At 37.9% G+C, this 24,783-nt stretch overlaps 1 protein-coding gene across 1 annotated transcript in view; it reads right to left on the bottom strand.

The window, feature by feature from the left end:
• The window catches only part of man1a2 (mannosidase, alpha, class 1A, member 2), an 85,408-nt gene that overhangs the window by 35,084 nt on the left and 25,541 nt on the right, over positions 1–24,783 (bottom strand). Inside the window, exon 4 of the mRNA XM_053496176.1 lies at positions 9,517–9,613. Coding sequence (XP_053352151.1) covers positions 9,517–9,613 — 97 coding nt within the window. The remainder of the gene's footprint in view (positions 1–9,516; positions 9,614–24,783) is intronic.

The following is a 24,783-nucleotide window of genomic DNA, read 5'->3' as shown; positions in this document are numbered from 1 at the left end:
ATGGATAATCTGTATTCCTTACCGAGTAGTTGTGGATGAGGGACTGGTTTTACTACACTAGACAGTACACACTTCTTTCAGGCTATTAAATATTTCCTGGATGTTTTCATGCAGGATAACTAGTTCCAAGCTGACAAACAAGAATGCCAGCAGACAACTAGCAGAGTCCTGCTGTAGTAACCCTACATATTTCAACACTATTAGCTGTCGAAATAAGACGGTGTAGGAGGCCCCCACACTGCCTGTGTGTATGTGTCCAATTATGTGAGAACTGCAGTGTTAATATCTTTATTGACAGAGCCTCTAAATCACTTTAAAAATACTCAGCAGCCTCAACTCTGCAAACCCTTTGATTATACCCATGAGAACCTTAACACACAACATGCTATTACACACCTTTGCTTTTCAGTCATAATTGAATTGAATCTTATTTATTTTCTCATTTTACTTTTACTACTTTTACTTTCCTAAATTGTTAACATTTTATATTCACACCATCTCAATCATTTATCATCAAAATCCCCATAAACAAATTCAACATGAGTATTTGGGAATTAACCTCAGCTCTCACCCCTTGGCCATGCAGCTTAATGCACTTTTTGCATGTGCAAGCATACACAATAAAGAATGGAGGGAAAAAATACAATTGTCTTGTGGAACTTGCCAATATGTTGTACAATATACCAGTGCTAAAAGCATTAACATACAGCTAATACATGGTGTTACATTAGTGTCAATTTGTTAGAGGTGAGGGAAAAAATCTATTCAGTTCTGAATCGTGATTCTTTTTTCTGGTAATTCACGCATCGACTCCAAAATAGATTTTTTTAAAAACTGTTTTTACATTTATAATAAAGATCAAGCGATCAATCGGCCGATGGCTAGAATTGACTGGTTGTCACAGTTTGACTGGCCGTGACCAGTGATCGCCTGATCAGCCTCGAATATAAACGATTCTGTACAGAGCGCACAAGGTTCTGAGTAGGGAAACAGAAAGGCATTTTCCATAGTGTTGCATTATCAAAATTTGCATGCATTAAAAGCCCCTGATCAGCCCTTTTCTTCAAACCTAAAATTTTTTTTGAGTGAATTAGTCTTAAACCCGTTTTAAAACACGAGCATCAATCAATCGTGAAATCGTGTGTGTTACATTTTCCATCCTGTGTGACAGAAGTGAATTGTTTGCCAGGTTTGTTTAGAAATAATAATTATGGCGGATGACAGAAATATATGCTGCTTAGTAACCATGTAACTTTGTGTTTAATTTAAATTCAAGTTAAATATTAGACTCTTGTATTTGGAAGTCTGTATTGTTTAAATTTTTCCTTAAGTGAAAAAATATGTTATAAAAAACTGGTCACATTTAATTACTCAGTAAACTTTTTAAAAAGTTGAAAATTGTAACAAAATCGGGGAAAATGTAATATCAAATCGGATATTTATAAAATCATGACACCTACAGAATCGCAACTGTAATCAAATCGGCACTGAGGTATCATGATAGTATTGGCTGTTGAGTTTAAATATGAATAACCGTTTCCATCATCATGAGTCCTATTTTAATTATCTACCTTGATATGACTTGTATCAAGGCTTGCTCAGAACTTGCAGACACGTCATGTGACACTAGCCAATAAGGGTGTTTGTGAGCTCACACGTAAGTTTAGAACACTTTAGTTCAAAAATTGTTTAAGTGAAAGAAAACCCTGTAAGCCCTTGTCCAGCTTTAGAGAAAATGTAAAAATAATTGAATAGTCCATGCTTTATTGTGAACATACAACTAAAAAAGTTTCGAAAATTACAGTTCATCGAAAGAAAGGAAATTGAAGTTAGCAGATCAAACATAAATACAAAACAACGGCCAAGAAAGTCTTAATAGGGTCAACTTTACTAATTGACGTGCTCCATGAATAGGTTTGTCTTCATTCAATCAAGCAAACTTTAATCTAGTTAAGCTTCGCTAAAATCATATTTGGAAATAAACAGCACTTAAAAATACATTAACACAAATAATAGGTCAAAAACGTGGGTCTCTTTGTACACAGACATCCGGCATATTTTCCCAGAACACACTTTGATATTTGGTTCACACAAATCAGCTCCAGGGCAGAATGCAAAACACCAGAGTGATTTACGCGAGAAGGAAAAAGAAAAGAGCTCTGAACAGTACTTCACAGAAATAGCCAGTAGCTGTGTAGCCATATGCAGTGTCTGATGGTCCTGCCTCGTCAACTCCTTAGACACCCAAAAGAACACGATTATGACAATCCAGCCATTGCAAAAATGAAGCTCTTTAAAACGCATGCATTCGGGGTTTATTATATCTTGTACATTATAAGGACTGAGGACATTCTCTGGATAGACAAGTGCACAATTCTTAAAGCCAGTTAACTTTTCCGACAACCTTGAAATGAAAATCCAGTATTAATTTCAAGCTTCAGTGCCACGGACACTCAGGATATTGGGTAAAAGCATTTTAAAATCATGAACTTAATTTTCACAAAATAAAAAGTAATAAAATAATAATAAAGTAATTCACTGGATGTATGCATGTATGAGTAAATATGTACTCCTTATGAACATTTAGACATTCCAGATTGAAAATGCTTTCACATGCATTTCCCTGCATTAACATATTTTGAGGTGATTTTATTCAGTCTTGGCCATTACTAATCTATTCAAGAGAAAATTGCAAAGTCACTCAAGTGTAAACCCTAAAACTGAGATATGTGGGTGGGTGTGCGTGCATGTGTGTACGAGAACGGTTGGAGTACGGGAGGGAGAGGAGATCAGATTAAAATAAAAGCAGTGGAGAATAGTGATCATCTAAACGCAGAATATTATAAGTAAATTGTGTTCTATGTGAAGCTATTAAGTAATTACTTCATCTTACACTCTAGTTAACATTTTCACTCCCTCACATGCAGGTAAACGCCATACTTCAGAGGAAATCGACTTGATCTGGATGCAGCAAACTTACTTAATAAATAAATAAATAAACACTGAAAGAAGATTTTAAAAAGGTTGCATCAGCCATAGGTGACCAATTCCCCCTTGCTTTTCCTATTTCTTGGCACAATGGCGGTAACTTGCTGCCAGACATGTTCAAATGTTACAGCGCTCTGATGTATTGCTTAGCATTTTGATAAACTACTGAGGACTAGCACCTGCGATAACTATGGAAAAAAAAACACGGAGGTACAGGGCATCAAAAGAGAGGACTGAAGAAAGGGACACTGAGGGACAAAGAGAAAAACACAGAGATGAGTTGAGTAACAGCATGCCAGAGGCAGGAAACAGATAAGGACTTTCCCCCCCCCATCAGCCTCTTTTTTTTTCTTACCTTGGTCTACCTTTTTTTATTTATTTATTTTTTTTACCTCTCTCACTCTGTGTGTGGGTGTGTGTGTGCAGTATCCATGGCATCAGTAACTAGGCTTTTCAGGCTTTATGTACATTTGGAATGGACTGAAGAGTCAAACACACCCATGTGATTTCTGGCCCAAATTTGACACTGACCACCTCTTTGAAATTTTGTGTTAATTGGACAGGAAAAGAGGGTCAGGGATGAAAACCGAGTTGAGAAAGCGCTCTGTTTTTGCTTCTCACAGCTCTTCAAATCTGACAATACATTAAAACTTAAGCAACTGTTAAAAAAACACCACATAAAGCTTTTACACGTGCCCACACACACAGGAAACACTGATGAACTGAATTCAAAGCCACTAATTTACATTGGATGACTTTTAATTAACACTCGTCTCTAAACAAACAAATTCCCAATATTTAAAAATTAAATTCAGAAAATACACTTAGTTCTGTGTCCAAGTGTAGGCACAGCGTCCCTGACACAAATTAGGTACGAGTAATATTTATCATCAGGTTTCAGTTAGCATTGTGTCAATTATTTTTTTTCACTACTACATTGGTCTAAAATAGTATAACATGTACACGACTAATATTTGACCAAACGTTTCTGGACGCGCACCATCTAGAAAGTCGCTTGTCAGATGTGATATGAACAAAAATTCTGTTTTCAAAATGAGTTTCGTGCTGTCAGAATAAACATACTGTAACTGTAAAGATAGCCTACTAGTTAGATAGACTATTAAGAAAACGAACATGCTGTGAATTGGAAATCGTAAGTCATCTAACAAATGCTAAAACTATTTATATATCTGTGAGGGGGAAAAGGATAACTTGGGGAATAAAAATCTGAAAATTAAAGATGGATTATTTCTGTGTAGAGAGGATTCATAACACCGATCCAGGAAATACTTTTGCTTATCCAATATGTTTAGAATTACTAACTATTTTTTTCACATTTTGTCCAGAAGAAAAAAACACACATGCGCACACACAAAATTCACAGGGGAGATAAAATAGGCTAGCAAATTGGGTTGTGTGTGCTCATTTTGAAGAGCAGAATATTATCCAGAGACCACAACTGCACTTCATGAGAATGCAATATGGGAGATCCGCTCCTGACCGATTTGGTTCTCTATTTCACAAACTGCCATGTTTTTGCTCTGCTAACTGGTGCAAAAACAAACCTTCATGAATATGCATTTAAACTAATTACAGAATGTAGAGTAGAGTTCACTCCATCTCCCTCGAGATCTCAGATGTTCCACAGGACCAAACCGCTCTTACTACTGCTTTAAGCTGGACACATTTTTGGGGCACATGGTCTCCAATGCCCATCTTCTTTTAAAAAATTCAATTACAAATGTTATAGTATGACAGAATACCGACCTATGCAAGCTATAGAAACAGTACTGTTGATTTTCCAATAACACAAACAATCTGAAAACAATTTCATGTCAAAGATGTTGTTCACACCACTCCGGTCGCTCACCGTGCCTGCAGTATTTCTATAAAGAGATATAAAGAGACGGCAACTTAATTTGTTTTATAAGCCACTTCATAAAACACTCATGAGATGACACTGTCCACTGATTTGTTACTGAGTTCTTTTGGCTCCACAAAAACACTTAAAACACCAGAAACTATATAGTTTAACATTTGACCCCCAACATGTAACATGTTAATGTCTGTGCGTTTTTCTCCAAAATTTTATACTTCTAGAAGGCTGACTGCACCATCATGATGAGTAAAGTGCAATGGAGTAGATGTGCTTTATATGGAAACAGTAATAGGGTACTTGTCAGAGGATGTACTGTACTCATGGGAGGAAGAACATGTGCTGTGTATTCTTAGCATAAAGGATGCAACTGTTTGCTTTCTTTTTAAAATCTCTCATTTCATTTAAAAATAGATATAGTCTAGTCACTCCATTATTACCTGTAACCTTGTCAAATAAAAAATAAAGGAATCTAGTTTCTTTTTTTTCCATAGTGATGAGTACAGGTCATACAAAGTGATATGAAAGTGATGACATTCAATTAAATATACAGGAAGAGACGAGAAAAAGAGAGAGCACACTTTATTTAGGACTACCCTTGGAACGCTGTCTGATTAAACTACAAATCAGCTTTATCCTGTCTGAAATAATACATCAGAATGGTTTTCTGTCTTTAGCACATCCCTGCATTTCTTTCACACGTTTAATTTAAACACTACAAATGTTATTGACTAATACTGCAGACAGTTAAATAATTTCTGCTATTTTTGTTAGAATCATCCTATTCTACTGTACATTTAGAGCTTAGTTACTGAATCTAAATAAACAGAATAAATAATAATGCCTTTAAAAAAAAATTTCTTAGTCTAGGGCCCTTACAAACAACCTAAGTTTATTCTAACAGGAATGATCATACCGTCAGGCTAAAAGACAAATTCCAGAAGTATTGGAAGTATAATAAATTAAAAAGGTAAACAGTAAAAATCCAGCAAACCTAGACAATCCTAGCTACAATTTATTTATAAAGTTATTTAGATTTATTTATTCCCAACTGCAAAGTCTAAAAAAAAAATGTGCAAAGACACAGTGGGTATTCAACACATGCTTGTGCTGTCACATGTAATATCAGTCTTCTAAAAAAAATATAATAATAATAATAACTGTTATATTAATAGTTAAAGTGTTTAAGCTTGCCAGGTCACACCGTTCAGATGTGCAATATCTCAAGTGAATATAACTATCTGATATTACACTATCTACATATTTTTATATTTACCCTTAACTGTTTTTATTTATTCTCTTGTGCACCTTAAGAAGCGACACCTAATTTCGCTGTACCCTGTACAATGACAACACACGCACTATGAACCTACAACATCTGACAAACAGCCAACCTCCACTATAAGGCTAACCTTCCAAAAATCCAACGAAAAAAAAAAAGAAAAAAAAAAAAAAGACCTTGTCAACTAAAACCTCTGAAGACATCTTAAATATACAGTAATCTCATTTGGACAGTTGATATTGAGATGATCTTGTAAAGCCTTCATAATGACTCTAATCTGAGGTTTTGTTAATTGACGATGTTTCAGACTAGTAACTCTTAATGAACTTTTCAGCAGCAAAAGCAACTCTTGGTCTTTATCATGGTGCTTGATGGTTTTTGTACTTGACAATAAGGTTCTTGCCAGACCGGCTGACCTTAAAATAGCAACTGACTAGGGTTGTCGTTACTTCGTTACATAAATAACATGTGTGTTATTAATATAACACCACATTAATTAGATAAATCCAAACTTGTATCCAAAATTTTGACTGGTACTGTAGGCTGTCATTACACACAATTTGCACTTACTGCATGCACACCACCCTATTCGCCCATGGTGTCTACAGTCAGACAGAATGAACAAGAGAAATCACACGGCTCATTAAGAAAATATTAACCACCTACGGAACACAATTTCACAAGAAGCAAAGGAAAGCATGAGTAATTGGAGATTTCGTGAAGAATCCTAAGGGGATGGATGGGAATTATGCAAATGAGTTCCAGGATATTAACGCTGAACGAAGCAAATGAAAGTGAGAAAGTGGTTATACCAAGAGGAGGCATGAGACTCTGTCGGAGCCTCTTCCCTCATTCACCGGTCACATCGTCCACTTCACTGCTTTAACCTTTTCTTTTCACCTTCTGATCCCTTATTCTCATTCATCTCTCTCTCTGCCTAGCAATATATTTTCATGGTCGTATAGAGCTGCACACACTCTGGCAGTGATATGCAGCATTCCCTAACACCATCAATCAACCATGGTTCACTCAGAAGAGCTCCTTATGCCAGTCAGGTCTGTCATTCCAATGATATTCTATCTTTAGAGTTAATAACTGCACAACCCTTCCTCTTCCTTATAGCTTATCGGTGACGTAGGAGCTCTCTCTGTGTGCATGACTGATGCTTTCCTAAGACCATATTAATATGCTGACACACCACTGTAAGCAGATCCTCCACCTTTTATAAAAACAAGAAGAAGAGTTAATAAATGCAGCTATGGGCTCCGGTATTAACAAGTATGAACTGAAGAAAGGAAGAAAAAATATATATATCACAATCCATCTCAAAACTTTAATGAGATATCATAATTCATCAGAGCCACATTAAAACAGAAGCTGAGAGACAGCCCACGGCTTGCATTAATCAAACAGTGTTCGAGAGAGAAAGGGGGTGTCGAAACTCTAAAGCTACAGTATATTGGACAGCGTTTTAAAATATTGTGTACTGGGCTAATCTATGAAATATGACTGCAGGCTCCCATGAGAGGAATGTTACCAGTAAACAAAGCACTTCCAGTCGTTCTGTGTACCATCAACACTGCATGTGCGTTTTCCACCTGGAGTAGCTAAAGGTAAAAATGTTTTTTTTGCAGAAAATGCCTCGGCATAAGGTCGAGTGTCAGCTATTCGCTGCCAGTCACGGTTCAACCCTGAGTGAGTCATTTACAAAGTAGATAATCTTAAAAGCATGAAGATAATTCCCCCACATCCCCCCAACTACCTCACACCCCCTCTTCCTGCTATGCCTCTGCAGTGTCTGTAGCACACACACACTCTTATTCACATTACTTTTTTTATGAAAGAGCTCAAATTGCTTTCATTGATGCCTGGGAGAAAAGAAAAAAGTTTTTTTTAGTTGCTCATTTCTAAGCTAAGGTCTTATCCTGACAAACATGTGAGACCCATACTGTGAAATCTCATTACATCAACCAAAATAAATACCAAAAGCATGATATTATCATCTGCAGGCAACAGGTACACTTTAGAAGACGAGCCTACAAATATTAACTTTGGGTAGTCATTGGGTTATTTCAGGACAAGAGCTATAGGTTTTATTGGTAAGAAATGTACAGGTACGCTTATGATGATGTTACTTGATACCATACACAAATGCTCCATCTACACACTGACATACCGCTCTTACCTTCCTAATCAAGTAATTTAGCTAATAACCTACAAAAAAAAAAAAAACTTAACCTTAACCTCAGGACCACAGTTTGGTAGCCAGTTCATCTGTGAAAATGATCCCACATGTTCCCAGAACCACTATTTTACAATATGAGCCCCGGAATATACCAGTGCCATCAGGAAAGAAGAAAACTCCATAGATGCGATAACCCGGTCATTCAGTACATTTAGGACATCAGCAGACTTCATTTAATTGCCACATAACATTGCTGAGTCTAGACTTGACCAACTGCAGCAACCACAGATCATAACACTGCATCCAGAGGTTTCAAAAGTGGACACTATGCATGATGGGTGCATCATTCATGTACTACCCTTTGACCCTGAAACGCCTATTGCTCTGGAATAGGGTCAATCTGGACTCATTAGACCACATAACCTTTTCACATTGCTCCAAAGTCCAATCTTTATGTTCCTTAAAAAAACTGAAGGCTTGTTTTATGATTAGTCTCACCAACACTTTCTTGCTTTTCTTATGGCCACACAGCTGTTAAGACCAAATCTCATCATACTGTGTGTGTATAGAAAGTACTATTAAACATAGCTGTGGTTTTTAATGTTGATTTCCCCCCCCCCCCCATGTTAAAGAGAAATAGAGCGAATAACAAATAGGCTCATAAATTATTAAAGCAAACTACAAAATTTTCATTTACAGTCTTATTCCCGACTTCCTCTTCACCCATTCCCTGCATCCATTTTGACTTTCATATTATTTGCCACGGACCTATTGAAAAAAAAATAAAGCCGTATTTAAATAGTAATATCACAAAGCTTTTAACCCATCTTACAAGAAAGCACCTACATTTCAACACACACACACACACACACACACACACACACACACACACACACACACACACACACACACAAGCTTTAACCTGCTTATCATTATTTGGTAAAACAGATGGAGAGCTCAAAAACATGAATAAAAAAACATAAGGGAGAGTGGACTGTGCATGCTCGTTATATCTTTTTTTTTTTTTTTCTTTCACACAGCAACACTTTTCTGGAAAGGTGTGTTAAGTTTGCACAGGCATCACTTTCCACTTTGAACAGAGCTATTTACATGTAAATGAGGAGACAAATCTGTGGCTGCAGCATGTTTAAAGTAATTGGGGAAACGGATGTGTAACTCACTTACCAAATATATTTGTGGAATGTCCTTTCTTGGCAATGGGTTTGAGCTCATTGTGTCCCCAGCCGTACTTCCTGTAGCTGTCCCACGCGTGCTTCATCATCTAGTGAGCCACAGATACAAGAGGGAGGTTAGTAAGCCTCATGAATATAAAGCAGTCTGTCTCAGCTCAGTTTGACATACACATACAATAGCTGTCCCCACCAGGGTCAAAAAGACCATAATAACGAGATGACGCAAGACCGTGATCGTCTACGACATTCATGTGGCATCTTCCCTTCCCACTCTCGGATAAAGGTGGCCCCGTATGAGCCTCTCTCATTTCATGCAACAGTTAACATTTAAAGCGACTGATTGAATGTGGAGCTTTCCTGAAATGTGCAGTGATGTGTTTTAGGAAGCGGGTCATCAGGGAAATACGCAGGCTTTGATGACACAGTTGGAGAATCTGCAATCAAAGATGTTCTTTACCCAGCAGCCCCTGCTGTGGCCATAACTCTGTTTGGAACATTTCACTCTCTTCAGCAACAGGGAGTCTAGCCATTTTTGCTACACCATGTGTGTGGGTGCGTTTCTGTTCAGTATGGATGAAGTGGAGCTGGGCTTTGCATCAGCGGTTGTATACAGCACCTTCTCCGACATCCAGGACACCGAAAAAACAAATCCTGATGCAACTCTATCTTTACACACAACGCACACCCACTGATACAATGCAAACGACAAGCCCACAGGCCACAAATACACCCCAACAAAAATATTATATTTCTTTCATGCATGTTGCACGATAGCTCTTTTGTCACCTTGCCCAGTATGAACACTCGCACTTCGTATGACTGATCGTCTGTTCTCCGATATGCATGAAGCTTTTGTTTTGTATTAAGTCCTTTGTTCTGAGCATACAAGATCAAATTTTCCTCTGTTGTTCAGAACCTATATCCTTCTGCAGTAGCTTGATGCCATCTGTGGAAGCCAAAGATAAGTCGATTATGTCGGGTTGTGACATACTGTACTGTAATATATAAGTTTTCCTGCAGGTCCAAAGAAGGCCTCAGTTAATCTGATCAAGCACTGGAGATCAGAGATGAGCCAGCTTCTTCACTTCCTGTGTTAAAAACACTTCTGAACAATGAACTCAAGTTAGTACTTGGGAGTCTGAGGAAGGTCACTTTAAAAACTAATTTCTTATGGAAAGTTTTACTTTGGCAGTTTACACACTACCTGGCTTGCAGAAATTCCAGCCACAACCTCAACATTCAATTTTAGGTAAATACCTTGGGCATTTCCATAGCGTTTCATCTTAGTCATAATCTGAAGTATAGTACAATCTGTAGTTTTTGGAAAATTCAAAGGATCTTATTTTTTTCCAGCCTAAACTAAACCGGGGCCATCTTAACCAGAGTTTGGTTTTCAGTGGATATCTTTAGTGAGGCTTACAGGGACCTAAGCAGCCTTCAAACTTTGTACAACTTTCCAGAAAGGAAGAAAAACAAAAAACAGCATTTCTTTACCTTTAGTGCATCAGAAAAACAGATCTATCAAGCCGCCTCAATACGACCAATGAGCATCAGCTGTGTTTTACATGTACCATAAATCACTAAGTAACCATATGCAAGTGAAAATTAGACTTTTCATTATAGGTCTTTTTGTTATAAAGTCAACGTCTGTATAATTAAAATGCGTGTATGTTTATAAATCTGTCAATTATCATCATTATTATAATTATTATAATATGTTGAGTTTAATTAAATAGCATTTGTATTTCAGTAACTGTTTTAATCAGAACATCTACAAAGCTCTTTTCTGATGAGACATTGAAGAATAGTTCATTAATTACAGCATTTAATTACTGACATTTATCAGATAATCTGTCACAGCATGAAAATATTATCATGTGCTCAGGCCAACCACATAAAATTATAACTAACACAACTTTTTACACTTGTGTGCCTTTGCCATTCCGGATGTGATTTGTTAAATTACAAACAAAAACAGAAATTCAATATAAGGCCAAAAATATCTTGTTTTGGTTACTGAAACTCTCCGAAGCTAAATTGTGCATGTGGTATGTAATGATGACTAATGTTGTGGGCATCAGGTAGCAGGTACTTCATGCCCACATTTGTTATCTTCTGTCTCTCAATGTATTATCTTTTAAAACCTTTGGAAATCGACTGCAAGGTTTTGCAGTTGAGTCATTGTTTTCAATGTCTGAGATTAATCAATTAATGCTCATCATGGCCAACTTTAATTAAATAATAATTTTTTTAAAATGTTAAAAACCTTTGAAAAAGGCAGGACGGCGCATTGATGACACACAACATGGCCTTAGATAATATGTCCTACATCCCCTCGCTCATTCTTTATAACGCTTACACTGCACAGGCTCGCAAATGGCCTGGAGAATCAGGGCACTAGGCAGGTTAACACCTCATATAGTCCTTAGCAAGACACAAGCACATATACACACACAGTCACAAACACACAAACATTGCATTACTTTATATTTTCTACTAATCATTTTATCTGAATATTTTTAGGTTGTGGAATAAATGATTGGATTTTACAAGGAACAGATTTAGTCAAGTGGATTGGTATGCTTTATATTGTATATTTGTGTCAAAGGCGTACAAGACTCACGTTGTTCCCGACTTACAAACAAATCCGACTTACGAACGTGCTCCTGGAACAGAACTCCTTCTTAAGTAGGGGACAACTTGCATTTTTTTTTTTGTCTAATTATTCATTTATTATCCGAGTTCAAAATATAGATTTTGAACTCGGGTTGACATACAAAAGTCTTCATGACAGGACAAAAGGAGTAATATAAAATAAAAACACTATTAACGTAACAAAGCCAGAGAAAACAACTCTCAAACAACATCAGAAAACAATCGGCAGTTTAAGCAGGGACATCATGTCTCCGCTGTTTCACAAGCAAATTATTATATTTCTCACATTAAAACAATTTGTATCACCAGAGAAGGAAGGTAGTAAACTGCATGTCTCCATAACTGAGAATCTCGTGGGTTTTTCTGCTTCATCATTTCAATCATATGTTTTATTAAGCAAAATAGCATGCATCACCGTTTCCTTCTTAGCAGTTCATCATCACTTTAATTAATTTTGTCAATGAATTGTTGTAGCAGTAATTGTCAATAACAGACCAGGACCCAACACTGGTTATGGTAGATGAGTGAAAATAACAGCTTTTACCCTGAGTTGCACACATTGATTGGCCAGTTTTTAGCTTAATCGGCCATGACCAGATGTACCAGATTCTGTACCAAATGCTTAAGCTCTCCCGAATGACACAAAGGGAATGCATTCATCTCTGTCCCCTAGAGACGATGAGCTCGGACAGTGCGTGCAAATGCATCTGCACTTTATTCCCACCCCAACAGTGCATGTGCAGGATTGTATCTCAGAGTGAGCACGTTAATACCCTTTTATATTAAAAGTCTTGTGCAGTTTTTGAGAAAATATTACTGAATAGTGCATGATTTATTATACACATAATGCAAAAAATGTTTGTGTATGTTGCCAGTGATGGTTATTTTTAAACAAAAGCATATCAGAGCTGGTCATAACCAGGTTAGACTTGCTAAAAAAAGAAATTAGTATTTACAAGTAAACTTTATCAGTGAATCTCTACTTCTACACACAAGCTGCTCTAGTGCTTGATAAGGATGGTGTTCTGATGCAACGAAAACAAAGCTGCTTATGTACAGCTATACAGCTACCTATTGCAAACTCTCAATAACTAAAATGCACCTTTGTAGCTAATGCAAACAAAGAATCGTAAAAGGCCTAACTGCATCAACATCCACACAGTGACTTTTCATGGCTACTGTGTAGCGTGGGGGAAACAAACCATGCTAAATTTTAAAAAAGGAGCATTTCAGATCCCCACTCTTATGGAAACTCTATCCACTCTGTTTACAAGCTGGCACGATCGTGTGATAGCTGATTAACATTACAATGATTTATAAAAAACAAACTAACTTAAATCAACAGGCACAGCATGTGCTGACAGCTCTTAAATGTTACCATTAGACGTAAATTTTGTTTCCTCCATATTTCCTTTTTTTTGTAAAATTTGTAGGTGAGCTCTGGGCATTTAAGCTCCTATTCAATATCTCTGTGTCCCCTACAGGTTTAAGTGGAAAAGACCAAGCTCTCCTTTCCCACTTCCTAGAATTTTTCAAAATTTTCATTTCAACTTTACAATCAAATTAAGAGCATTAACCAAAACACCAAAACCAAAACTCAGACTGTCAAAAAAACAATGATTTAGGTGTGTCCCTGTAAATTACCCACAGGTGTCCATATCAGTTATTAATATAGTCAATACATGTTGTAAAGAGAAACAACAGAAAATAAAGTCTGTCTGAGTGAAAAGTGTTCCAGCTAATAGTATTAAGTCTCTGAAGAAACTAGTTAAGCCAAACGTTATCTACATCAAATTTAGCAGGAAAAAAAAATGGGATCGAGAAGTGATCAGTAAAGTAAAGCTCTGCAGCAAAGGCCTGTTTACAAAAACCTAAAGAAATAAAATAAAATCCCATAAATGTCTAAATGTTTGTCCAGATATGTTTTAAGCCATATCCTTGCATGCAGTAATTTACAGAAACTGTCTACGCTCTGAGTAAAAGACGACACTTAACATTAAAACAGTCTGATTAACCAAAGCTGAGTAATTATGCAAACATCCATAGATAATTTCTGCTGTATAGATAAAATATATTTCTATGACACTCTTATCCACACATCTGCACAGGATACGTCTAAAATGATTTATGTCTACTAGCGCTATAATACAGTCTCATTTACATAAAGAAAAAAATTTCTAGCCAGCAAATATATTGGGTTAGTGCCTGCACTATTTTGATTAAAGAACATTCGTACTGCCTTACACACAGATCAAGTAACAGGCTGAAAAAGTCAATCTCAACACCACGGATATATTCCAGACCTGACCACGTCTGAAGGACAAGGACACTACAGTAGTGAGATTTTGCCTTGGGGGCGCGTTTAAATCTTAAAAGGACATGACAAGCATCCCGAAACCAAAGCTTTGAATTATTCCTGCGAAACCTCCTGCAGCGTGCCGCAAAAGATTTCACAAATCTGACCATAACTACATAAATCACGGTGTTTTATCCATTACTTTAGCTGTGGATAGCGTGAACTACCTGATTCAGCTTTATGAAGGTCAGCCTTAGAGGGAGACTATTACATTCCTCATTTACAGCTGGGGCACTAATGTCTATTCCCGTACCTTACTACACAGGGAAAAATCTTCGAAAATGCCAAAACAAATAGATTGAGACATCTTTTACATGTCTAAAAGTTATCGTGAGGATGGCAGGAAGACATTGTGGTTCCTGGGTGCATCAAATGAAAACACTTTGTTGCATTGATGGTTTTTCTATGCTGTGCTGAAAGACAAGTGCGTCAGGGAGATCCTTTTAGAGCAAATCACTCTGCTTGGAGCGCATCTGAAAAACTTAGCCAGCTTAACAGAGCAGACAGGAGCAGGAGGATGACGACAGAGAAAAAAATTAAACCATGAACGACAAAGGCACTGAATAGTACACTAGTGGATCAACACATGCTAGAGAAATCCAGACATCTCAGAATATAACACTGAATATCTTGAATTATTTTTCCCTTCTTTTTTGTGTGGGGAGAGGACATGATCCCTGTGTATTCCTTTGTGTGTGTGTGTGTGTGTGTGTGTGTGTGTGTGTGTGTGTGTATGTATATGTGTATGAGTGTGTGAGAGCGAGAGAGAGAGAGCGAGAGAGAGAGCACATGAATAAGGGGAGAGATAGAGTGATGAATAGACAAGGGAAACAGAGTACACAAAAAGGGGAGAGGCATGGACACCAGATGTTTTGTTACTGGGTCAAGCATAATCTTTAACATGAATTTACCATGCTGATGTGAGAGAACAAAAAAAAAAAAAAAAACATGACAAGTTACAGAAAAGACACAATGTATAGTTAAAGTATTGTGTTACAAGACAAAGAAAATGACGCATGGAAAGAGATCAGCATTGGTGAGGGTTGCCAAAAAAACTCCTCCAAAATGCCCAGGACAAAGATGTGTAGGAGAATGTGAGGATTGTGCTTCAGCCAGTGCTCTGTAACGTGTTTACGTGGTGCAGCACGCGCTTTATAAACAAACGGTGCAGTTAAGCCCAGACTTCAGCTTTAGGTGCAACAGACTTACATACACACACACAATGAAGCTTCTTTATACCCTGTATCAAGGTGAGCACATTTGGACTTTATCTTGACTTAACTCCACAGACACTTGGCTTCAGTTGGACGTCAGCCGCAGCTTCTTACATTTTGCTTCTGACACCTGAATGATCTAGCACTAGCGGGTTCTGCTGGTGCCAGGCTGATATCTGCAAAAACCTGGATTAGCATCAGCACTCAAGTCTAACAGCTTATAACAACGCGTGTTCACCCATCTGGAATCAAGAGAACAAGTTAACAAAAAATAATAGCAATAAATATCAATTATGATTATTTATGTAGACAGCTAAAGAAGGCCAATGGAGTAAAGAGTAACAGGACATGCTGGGAAACTGCACGGCCAAAATGAGACTCAAACTAGTTTAACAGGAGCCCTGAATAGGGGAAAAAGAAACAAGAGACATACTGTTTTTCCACAGATCCTAGAATAGATAGTACATGTCCTACCCTGATACCGGCAAAAAACTAAAGCAGTTTAAACAGATTTTATTACAGACTTGTTCATGGAGCTGTGCCATTTAATTGATTAAGAAAATTTTAACCAATCTTTAGTTAGTCCATTGAATCTATTAGATTGATGCATCAGGTTTCATTTCAGAAAAGAGTAACATTCTTCAGAATATTTACGTAAAATACCACAGCTTAGCAAAAAACAGAAGCCACTCCGATAAGTACTGGCCAATATTCCTTTTTTTTTTTTTTTTTCAGGTTTCGTGTGTTACTGACACCTACTAGACTGGAGAGGGGAGCAGGAGGGTGACCAGAAAAAAGACTGTTCTTTTGTATGGGACGTGATATTTATACAATTTTCGGCACGGGTAATAGGTGTAGCGCAAACACAGACATGAGGCAAGATCTTAGGAAAAAGAGAATTTTTCATTTAGAAAAATGAGGAAGAAAAATGGTTTGAGGTGAAAGGATGGAAAGAAAGGGAAGAAAAGTATGTGAAGGTGTGCACATGCAGGGCTGGTGGCAGTGCCCAGCTAACATGCGGGCACAGGCTGGCGATCGATGGCAGCTGGCCCCTCCCAGCTCTCCATAGCTCACGGTTCCCGACTGGGCCTCAACGCAGATTTGCAGCGACCTTTTTTTAGGCCAGACCGCAAGCTACACTCGCCGCCGTGTTTTACAGTTTAACATGGATTACTTCATAGCCATGCCCGTTTCCAGTGGCCCCACCCTTTCATACACCAGCAGAAGGGGAGGCCAGCTATGGAGTAAGCGGGGAGTGATAACACATTAAGATGCATGCCTATCACTGGCGCAAGCCATGACAAAAAAAAAAATTAAATGCTGTATAATGTGTAACTTTTAATCATTTTTAATACTTGAACAACTTAGAATTTATCTGATGGCAAACTTAAGTGCCATGTCGAAAACCAAATAACCCGGGAAAAAAAAAAAAATGAAATCAATACCTACCTATAACATCCTTTTTCCTCTGCCTCTCCATTTTCCTCACAGCTCTATGAATGTGGCAGTTGTGTAGGTGGTAGTACCCCCACCTCCTTCAGCTGTTTTTAGGCATATGCTTAGTTATTAATCTGGCACTGGCATCATCCAAAACACAGCATCACGGTCTTTTCCTAAACTGCTTTCAGGTTTCAAGGTTTTAGTCTCACTGCTTTCAGAAGGACTGGGCCAGTGCAATTCCTCCAGCACACAAACGGAGACGTAACGCACCTCACAATTAACTTTTATGCTAAATCGACTGTTTCTCGAGTGTCCCTGTAAGCTGTGGCTCCACTGATCTCCGGCAGTGACTCCTGAATCAAAGGTATCATGTATAGCCATGGCAGCACAACACACAGCGAAACATAAGGAGAAACTTAAAGATGGTTTGGTGCAGGATAAAGCAGGGCTTCATCGCAAACATAATTTTTTTTTTTTATAATTTTACATGCAATGTTCAGTTGCACTGAAAGTAATACAAGCATTGGTATGATTGGGCCTTTGCGGTGACTGCCTCAAAATTATGAAATGGGATGGTTACCATCTGATCGTAGATTTTCCAATCTTACAATACATTATTCATGGCCAAAATAAAACCTTTCCATTTTGTTCTCAGTTGTATATAATGCGAGTCAACTTGTCTACTGGTTATAACATGTTATCAAATGCTCTTTTAAGGTGGTGTTTTATAGTGATGTTTTATATGCTTTTGTTCTCCGTTTTATTTTTAGTTTTATCATGCTAATTTGTTTGACATTTCTATTTCATTTTATTCGATTTTAATCACGTTTTATTTTTGATTATTTTCCTCATATCTTATTGACATTGTAAAGCTTTATGTCAACCATGTGGTTGTAATGTAGTGTGTGATACAAATTTGACTAGACTTAATATTTAAGTGTTCTATAACCTAAACTTGACTCAAAAGACTACACCAGAAAGATTGAGACTGTACACTGCTTTACATTTGCGTAAAGGAAGTAACGAGTCATAGAGTCAGTAAAGCCTGTTGGAACAGTTTATCTAATGAGGTCAGACTTAATACAATGGAGGGGAGAGTAATTATGGCTGTAGACTATTTATTCAAGGACCAAGGTTATGTTTTTTCTTGCAATACCAAACCAATCAATAAAAATAATAATAATTTATTATCTAAGGGAGGAAACATAGTTGGTCTTAAACCATGCACTTGTGTGGACACCAGACAGCGGTTCCAATAAGACAGTTTTGCATAATGTAAACAAACACGCGATACATGAGGAGCTTCGTTTTCATGTCGACATTTGACTTGCACATTTATCACTAGGGATGCACCGAAATGAAATTCTTGGCCGAATTCTTTGCCTCTTTCTCTGACACTTTAAAGTCCTTCCACACTGCTGACATGTTTGCTGCATAAAGCGCGCGCCTCTCACTCTACGCGGGTTACTATTTGATCGCGACATTAAAAACGTCACTTTTCGGCAAAATTTATTCTGCCTTTTTACTAATACGGTTTTTTTGCCTATTTTCGGCTGAATAATTTTGGTTGCCAAACATTCGGTGTATCCCTATTTTTTACTGTGCAGTCATAAAGATATCATACAGGTGGGGGTATTTTCAGATCTAGTAGCACACCTTCTCTTCAAAATTTTCCTCATATTTAATGTGACTGCACTGACCCTACTGTTTATATTTACACTGCATCTTTTACATATCCAGACGCATCACGTTAATTTCTGAGGACATGCACATGCTATGCACCAAAGGGACGCAGGATACTCAAGGCAACCACCATACATGCATTTACATGTAGTTAAAAGCAAGTATTTCTGTTCCAAGAGAAGATAAGGCTGTTTTTTTGTTTTGTTCTACCTATTGGAATTCTTTAAAGGGCCTACACATTATATTTTTCATAAAATTTTAATATGATCTTTAGGGTCCTAATGAAAAGTTTGTATTATACGTTAATTAAAAATTCAAAAGGATTGTGTAAAAAAAACACTACTTTTACCTGGTAAAAACTAGCTCTGTTCTCAGCAACCTGTTTCAGTACATGCTAATTTAAATGCTCATGACCTCTGCTGAGCCCGCCCCCCCCCCCCTGGTCTGTGGGGCGTGACAAGTCGGGTATAGCGACGGAAGTGTAGTCCAGTGCGGGCAATGCTTTGGACTGCATTACCCACAAAGCATTGCCACAACGCAGTTGGACTGAAAAACTATGGATTATAGAGCCCGAGCCTGTTTTCTTCAGTCGTTTTTGGTTTGATTTAAGTACGGAACCTACGCGGAAGTTTGTAATATCGCCTGACAACGCAGAAATTAAAAGAATGGACATGCATCGACCCGTTTGTCTTTCTCATCACTGCATGTGCATGAATTAACGGGCTGTTGCGCTGCCGCGAGCAACAACAAGAAAAGCGGAGAAACTTACCGAGAGAGATACGGACGCGATGTGTTTACTGATGTGTTTACATGACTTCTTAATCTTCGACAGACATCGTTATAAACCATCTAACGTAACAAAGGTAAGCATAATATAGTTTTCCGACTACGTACACAGTTTGCAACTAGACAATCACCTTAATGCATTGTTTATTATAAACGTGCGATTAGGGATTATATAGAGACGGATGTACATAGAGAAGAAGCCATAACCATGTTCTATTAGAGTATAAGTTAACTTACACTCCGCATTTATCGTGATTATTAGAAAAGGCGATCTGCAAAGAGTCATAGCAAAATAAATCACACTCACCGAGCCTGGTGAAGATGAAGCAGGAACACGAAGCGTTAGTACAAATCCATTTTTAGGAGCAGCTTCCTAGTAAAACCTGCTTTATATTGACCCGCATTTATAAAGCAGTCTGGTGAAAAATGATTAGCGCAAACATGAACGCATTTAGGTAAATCGGCGGGGACGTTAGCTTTAAAAACTAAATTCAGCCACTGCGTCCTCAGTGGCTCAGATACATAACCCTAGGTAGGTACCCTAGGTCACTAACCCTAGGTAGTGAATGACGACTGCCGTGTTCGCTATTACACCAAACAACTGTAAACAACACTCGCTTAGGCGTCATTTTGCTCCAGCGGCGAAAAAACAATGGCCGACAGCGTCTTTTCACTCGGGGCGGGTCTTTGCTAAAACACCAGTGTCAATCAACTTGTGTAGGAGCGGCCTCTGTCGGTTTGGCGTCACATCGACAGGCTTTTGCGATTGGCCTGATTTCAGAAGAGGGATGTTACTGTAATAAACGAAAAGAAAACCACTGGGCGGCTCTTTATCATCGTAGAGTGGTTGTGTACGCACTCTCCTAACACACGGTTCAGTCCAAACAGCTTAAAATAGTGCATGTAGTGCTGTATGACCCCTTTAAGAAAATTCAGCTAGTAATGGTACAGGGAAACCAGATCTACATCAGAGACGCACCGAAAAGATCAGCATCTCTGGAAGTTTTGTGGTTAGTAAAATTGCAGAGCTTTAGTTTGGTAATTAATGTACGATCACTGTTAGATCAGACACCAAAGAATGTGTAAGGAAAGCCTGTCATCTTCACATCGCACAGGAGCTGCAAGAAATTCATTTCAGAATGCAGAGTGTCATCCTTCTCAGCTTACAGAATGTTCGTGTGTGTGTGTGTGTGTGTATGTGTGTGTGAGAGAGACACAGACAGGAAAGGGCGGAGCAGACAGAGATGAACCAGGGTCAGAAGCACAAAGGAGAATGATGGACAGAAGCACAGAGAACAGTGGCAAAAAAAAGCACAAACACAACGCCCCAGCAGATGGGATGAAAGCTGTGCTCTCTCGATTCTCTCTCGATTCTTCATCTCGGCCGTTAGCGTTTGCTACAAGCTAATCCACACAGGTAAAATGAAGCCAAATCTCACGCTTAATCTATTCAAACATGGATTCAAATGAGCTGTGTGCTGCTGAGGCAGTAGCCTGAGGAGAGGGGCATCGCAGGTGCATCTTGTTCTCGGTCACGCTATTCAAGGTTAGCACAACTCTAATTAAAGCACCGCTCACAGGCAAAAGCATTTCACCTTAAATCATTCAGAATCTTTATGACTGAAAGACACAAGGTAAAGGACAAATATGAAAGAAAAACAAACTGAAAATACTTACAAAATCTTTGTTTTGCAGTATTGGTTAGTCAAAGCCTGTTCCCACCAACTATTTTTTCAATTGCTTAACTGCTACCAAATTCTAACATTAAGTACAAAAATTTCCAGAAAATCAATAGTTCTGCATAAGCAATTTGGTTCTGAGGCTGCAGAAGGTCTAAGGAAGTGGATATCTGAAATTGTTGATAATTGTAGATTTTTAGAAACCCATGTTGTCAACCTCTATCAATTAGGAGCCGCTTGTTGATCACTATTCGGGCAGATATTTGAGCACAGCAAAGTGTTACGGCTGTACTTGCTTTGTTACATAAACCCACAAACATACACCCGGGGCAGCAATAATAATTATATATATATATATATATATATATATATATTTTTTTTTTTTTAAAGTACACTTCAAGATTTCATTGACTGACTTTAGCTTTGATTACAGTATACAGTGTGGTGGCCAATTAGTGTGTGCGAATGACTCATGATCAAAACGCCACTCTTTCACAACTTGAATCCTGGAATATGATGCCTCTGCCAACAGGGAAGGAAAAATGAAAAAGAAAAAAGATCATTGATTTGATAACCTGGTCATTCAGTACATTCAGGTCATCAGCTGACTTCATTTTGTTACCACAAAACATTGCTGGGCCTAGACCTGAGCAACTGAAGCAACCTCAAATCATAACACTACCTGATCATCGTTTCATTCGCTTCCCTTCAGACCCGGACACGTCTATTGATCTGGAATCTGGACTCATCAGACCGCGTGACTGTTTTCCATTAATCCAAAAGTTTAATCTTTATTATCGAGAAAAAGTTTTTTCTTGGGGAAAAGTTCTTTATTCAGTTGTCGTCTCACTAACAAGTTCTTTTCTTATGGACACAGCTCTTCAGTCATAATCCTAAGAGTTCCCATGTTGAAATGTTCTTCCTCTTACTATTAAACTTTAATAACCGTTTAAGGTAAGTAATTTTGAATCTCTTATTGTTTTCAGTACGTGAAGCAGGCCAATGATTTGACCCTTCTGGAGGTGGCATCTTGGTGGGTGGCGTTGATGTACTTGAAGTCTTGTGTGCATGATTTTACATTTGTGATTAATAAACATGCCACAGGTAGAATGCAGGAACTTTCTGTGCTTAAGTCTGTTTTTGGATGAACTGTGTTGTACAGTGTCATGAAAGTGTTTATTCTATAGTAGATTGTTGCTGCATCTAGACAGTCTGGCTGGAAAACTGACAGAAACCTTTGATACTTTTTAAGGTCTATAGTATGCAGTCTACTAATTTAACTTCAGGTGTGAAAAGGTAAAATGGTCCAGACATGACACAAGCAAGGTTAAAAATAAGAAATTTAAACTTCAGAAATGAGGTAGTCAAATCTAGGCATGAATCCTACTGAAATGTTATGAAAAGACCTTAAGCATGCAGTTCATTTTTGGACGCCTACAGAAGTCACTGAGCTGAAGCAGTTCCCAAGAAGGAGTGGGCCACAATTCCTCCACTCTATTGTAATTATATATAAATAGTGGAAAAATCTAAATGGCTGTTTAAGCTACAGTCAGTACATAAACAGAAAAAGGACAACAAAAATAAACAGTAAATATTTCACTTCATGTTTATGCTTATGGTTTTGTTTTATGTGCAAGACCCATCTGCATGTTTACAAAAGGCAGGGTTTAAAAAAAAAAAAAAAAAAAAAAAAAAAAAAAAACTTTGCATACTGTCAGTTGAATACAAGTTCTAACCATTTCTTTTTTGAAGACATACAGTTGTGCTAAAAAGTTTGCATACCTTGGGAGAACTGGCAAGATGTGTACTATTAAAAAAAAAAAAAATTAATATTTTTTTTCTTACAGGAAAGTTAATTTGTAAGGTATAACATAATGGGACAATCCTCAAACAAAATATGACAAAGAAAGTTTGCATAACTTTAGTTCTTAATATTGTGTATTGCCCCAGTTTAGCTTTATAAGCATGATGGCATGAAGTCTTTTGTAATAACTGCGCATGACATCCTTAATTCTTTCAGATGGTATAGCGGCCAGTTCTTCTTAGCAAAATGCCTCCACCTTATGTAAATTTTTTGGTGGTCTTGCATAAACTGCACGTTTAAGATCTCCCCAAAGTGGCTTAATGATATTGAGGTCAGGAGACTCTGATGGCCACTCCAGAACCTTCACTTCTTTCTGCTGTAGCCACTGGAGGGCCACAACTGGCCTTGTGCTTTGGATCATCATCATGTTGGGACATCTAAGAGCGTCCCATGAGCAGCTTTTGTGCTGTAGAATGCAAATTGTCTGCCAGTATTTTCTGATAACAAGCTGCATTCGTCTTGCCATCAATTTATACTGACTTCCCAGTGCCACTGGAGCTCACACAGGCTCAAACCATAAGAGACCCACCGCCATACTTTACAGTGGGGATGGTGTACTTTTCATGGTAGGCCTTGTTGATGCCTCTCCAAACAAAGTTCAATTTTGGTCTCATCACTCCAAATTACTCAGCTCCAAAAGCTGTGAGGCTTGTCTAGGTGCTGTCTGGAGTACTGCAAATTGGCCTTTTTGTGTCACGGGTGCAGTAACGGCTTTCTTCTAGCAAACCGAACATGTAGGTCATTTATGTTCGAGTTTCTCCTTATCGTGCTCTTTAAAACATCAACACTTTCCACCTCTCCCAGAGCAGTCTATTTCTGTCTCAAAGTTTTTTGTGTTTTTTTCTTTTTACGGCCCAAACAATTCTTCTGGCAGTAGTGGGTGAAATCTTTCTTTGTCTATCTGACCGTGGCTTAGTACCAACAGAACCACTTATTTATTAGAGGCTGAACAGTACTGATTTTACTGGCATTTTCAAGTCTTATATTTTTATATCCTTTTCCTATTTTATGAAGTTCAACTACCTTTCTTACGCCGGTCCATTGGCAGGTCTTTCCCACTGTGCAGTATCCAGCCAAGTCAGCAGATCACCTTATAAGTTAAGAAACTCACTGACTATTTTTGCACAGACACTAATTACAATTGGCCATTTGTGTGGGAAACGTCCCTCTAAGCGCCATTTAAACCTGTGTGTGTCACACTGCGTGTTTATAATTAGCCAAACATTCAACGGGTATGTAAACTTTTGATCAGGGTTGTTTGGGTGAGTTCGGTTATCAATTAGATTTTAAAAAGGAGTCAAACATCTGTGTGATGATTAATGACTTCACATGACCACCATCTTTAAATAAGAATTTTTTTATAGCATTATCAGCCATATTTTCCAAATAAATGGCAACGTTTAAAAAATTCTTTAGGGCAAACCTTTAAGCAAAACTGTATACACACTGTGCATTTTATGTGTCTAAGTGTTTTCCTCCTGCACCTGCTTTGGGATCGTGACATGTTGATGTCTACGACACACAAACAATAAGGATAGTTAAGGTCCCCTTGTGAGCAGCAGATGGCCCTGCTGCGAGGCTT

Source organism: Clarias gariepinus, chromosome 5, assembly GCF_024256425.1.
Source record: "Clarias gariepinus isolate MV-2021 ecotype Netherlands chromosome 5, CGAR_prim_01v2, whole genome shotgun sequence".
Lineage (NCBI taxonomy): Eukaryota > Metazoa > Chordata > Actinopteri > Siluriformes > Clariidae > Clarias > Clarias gariepinus.
This window is presented reverse-complemented; position numbering and strand designations above follow the sequence as displayed.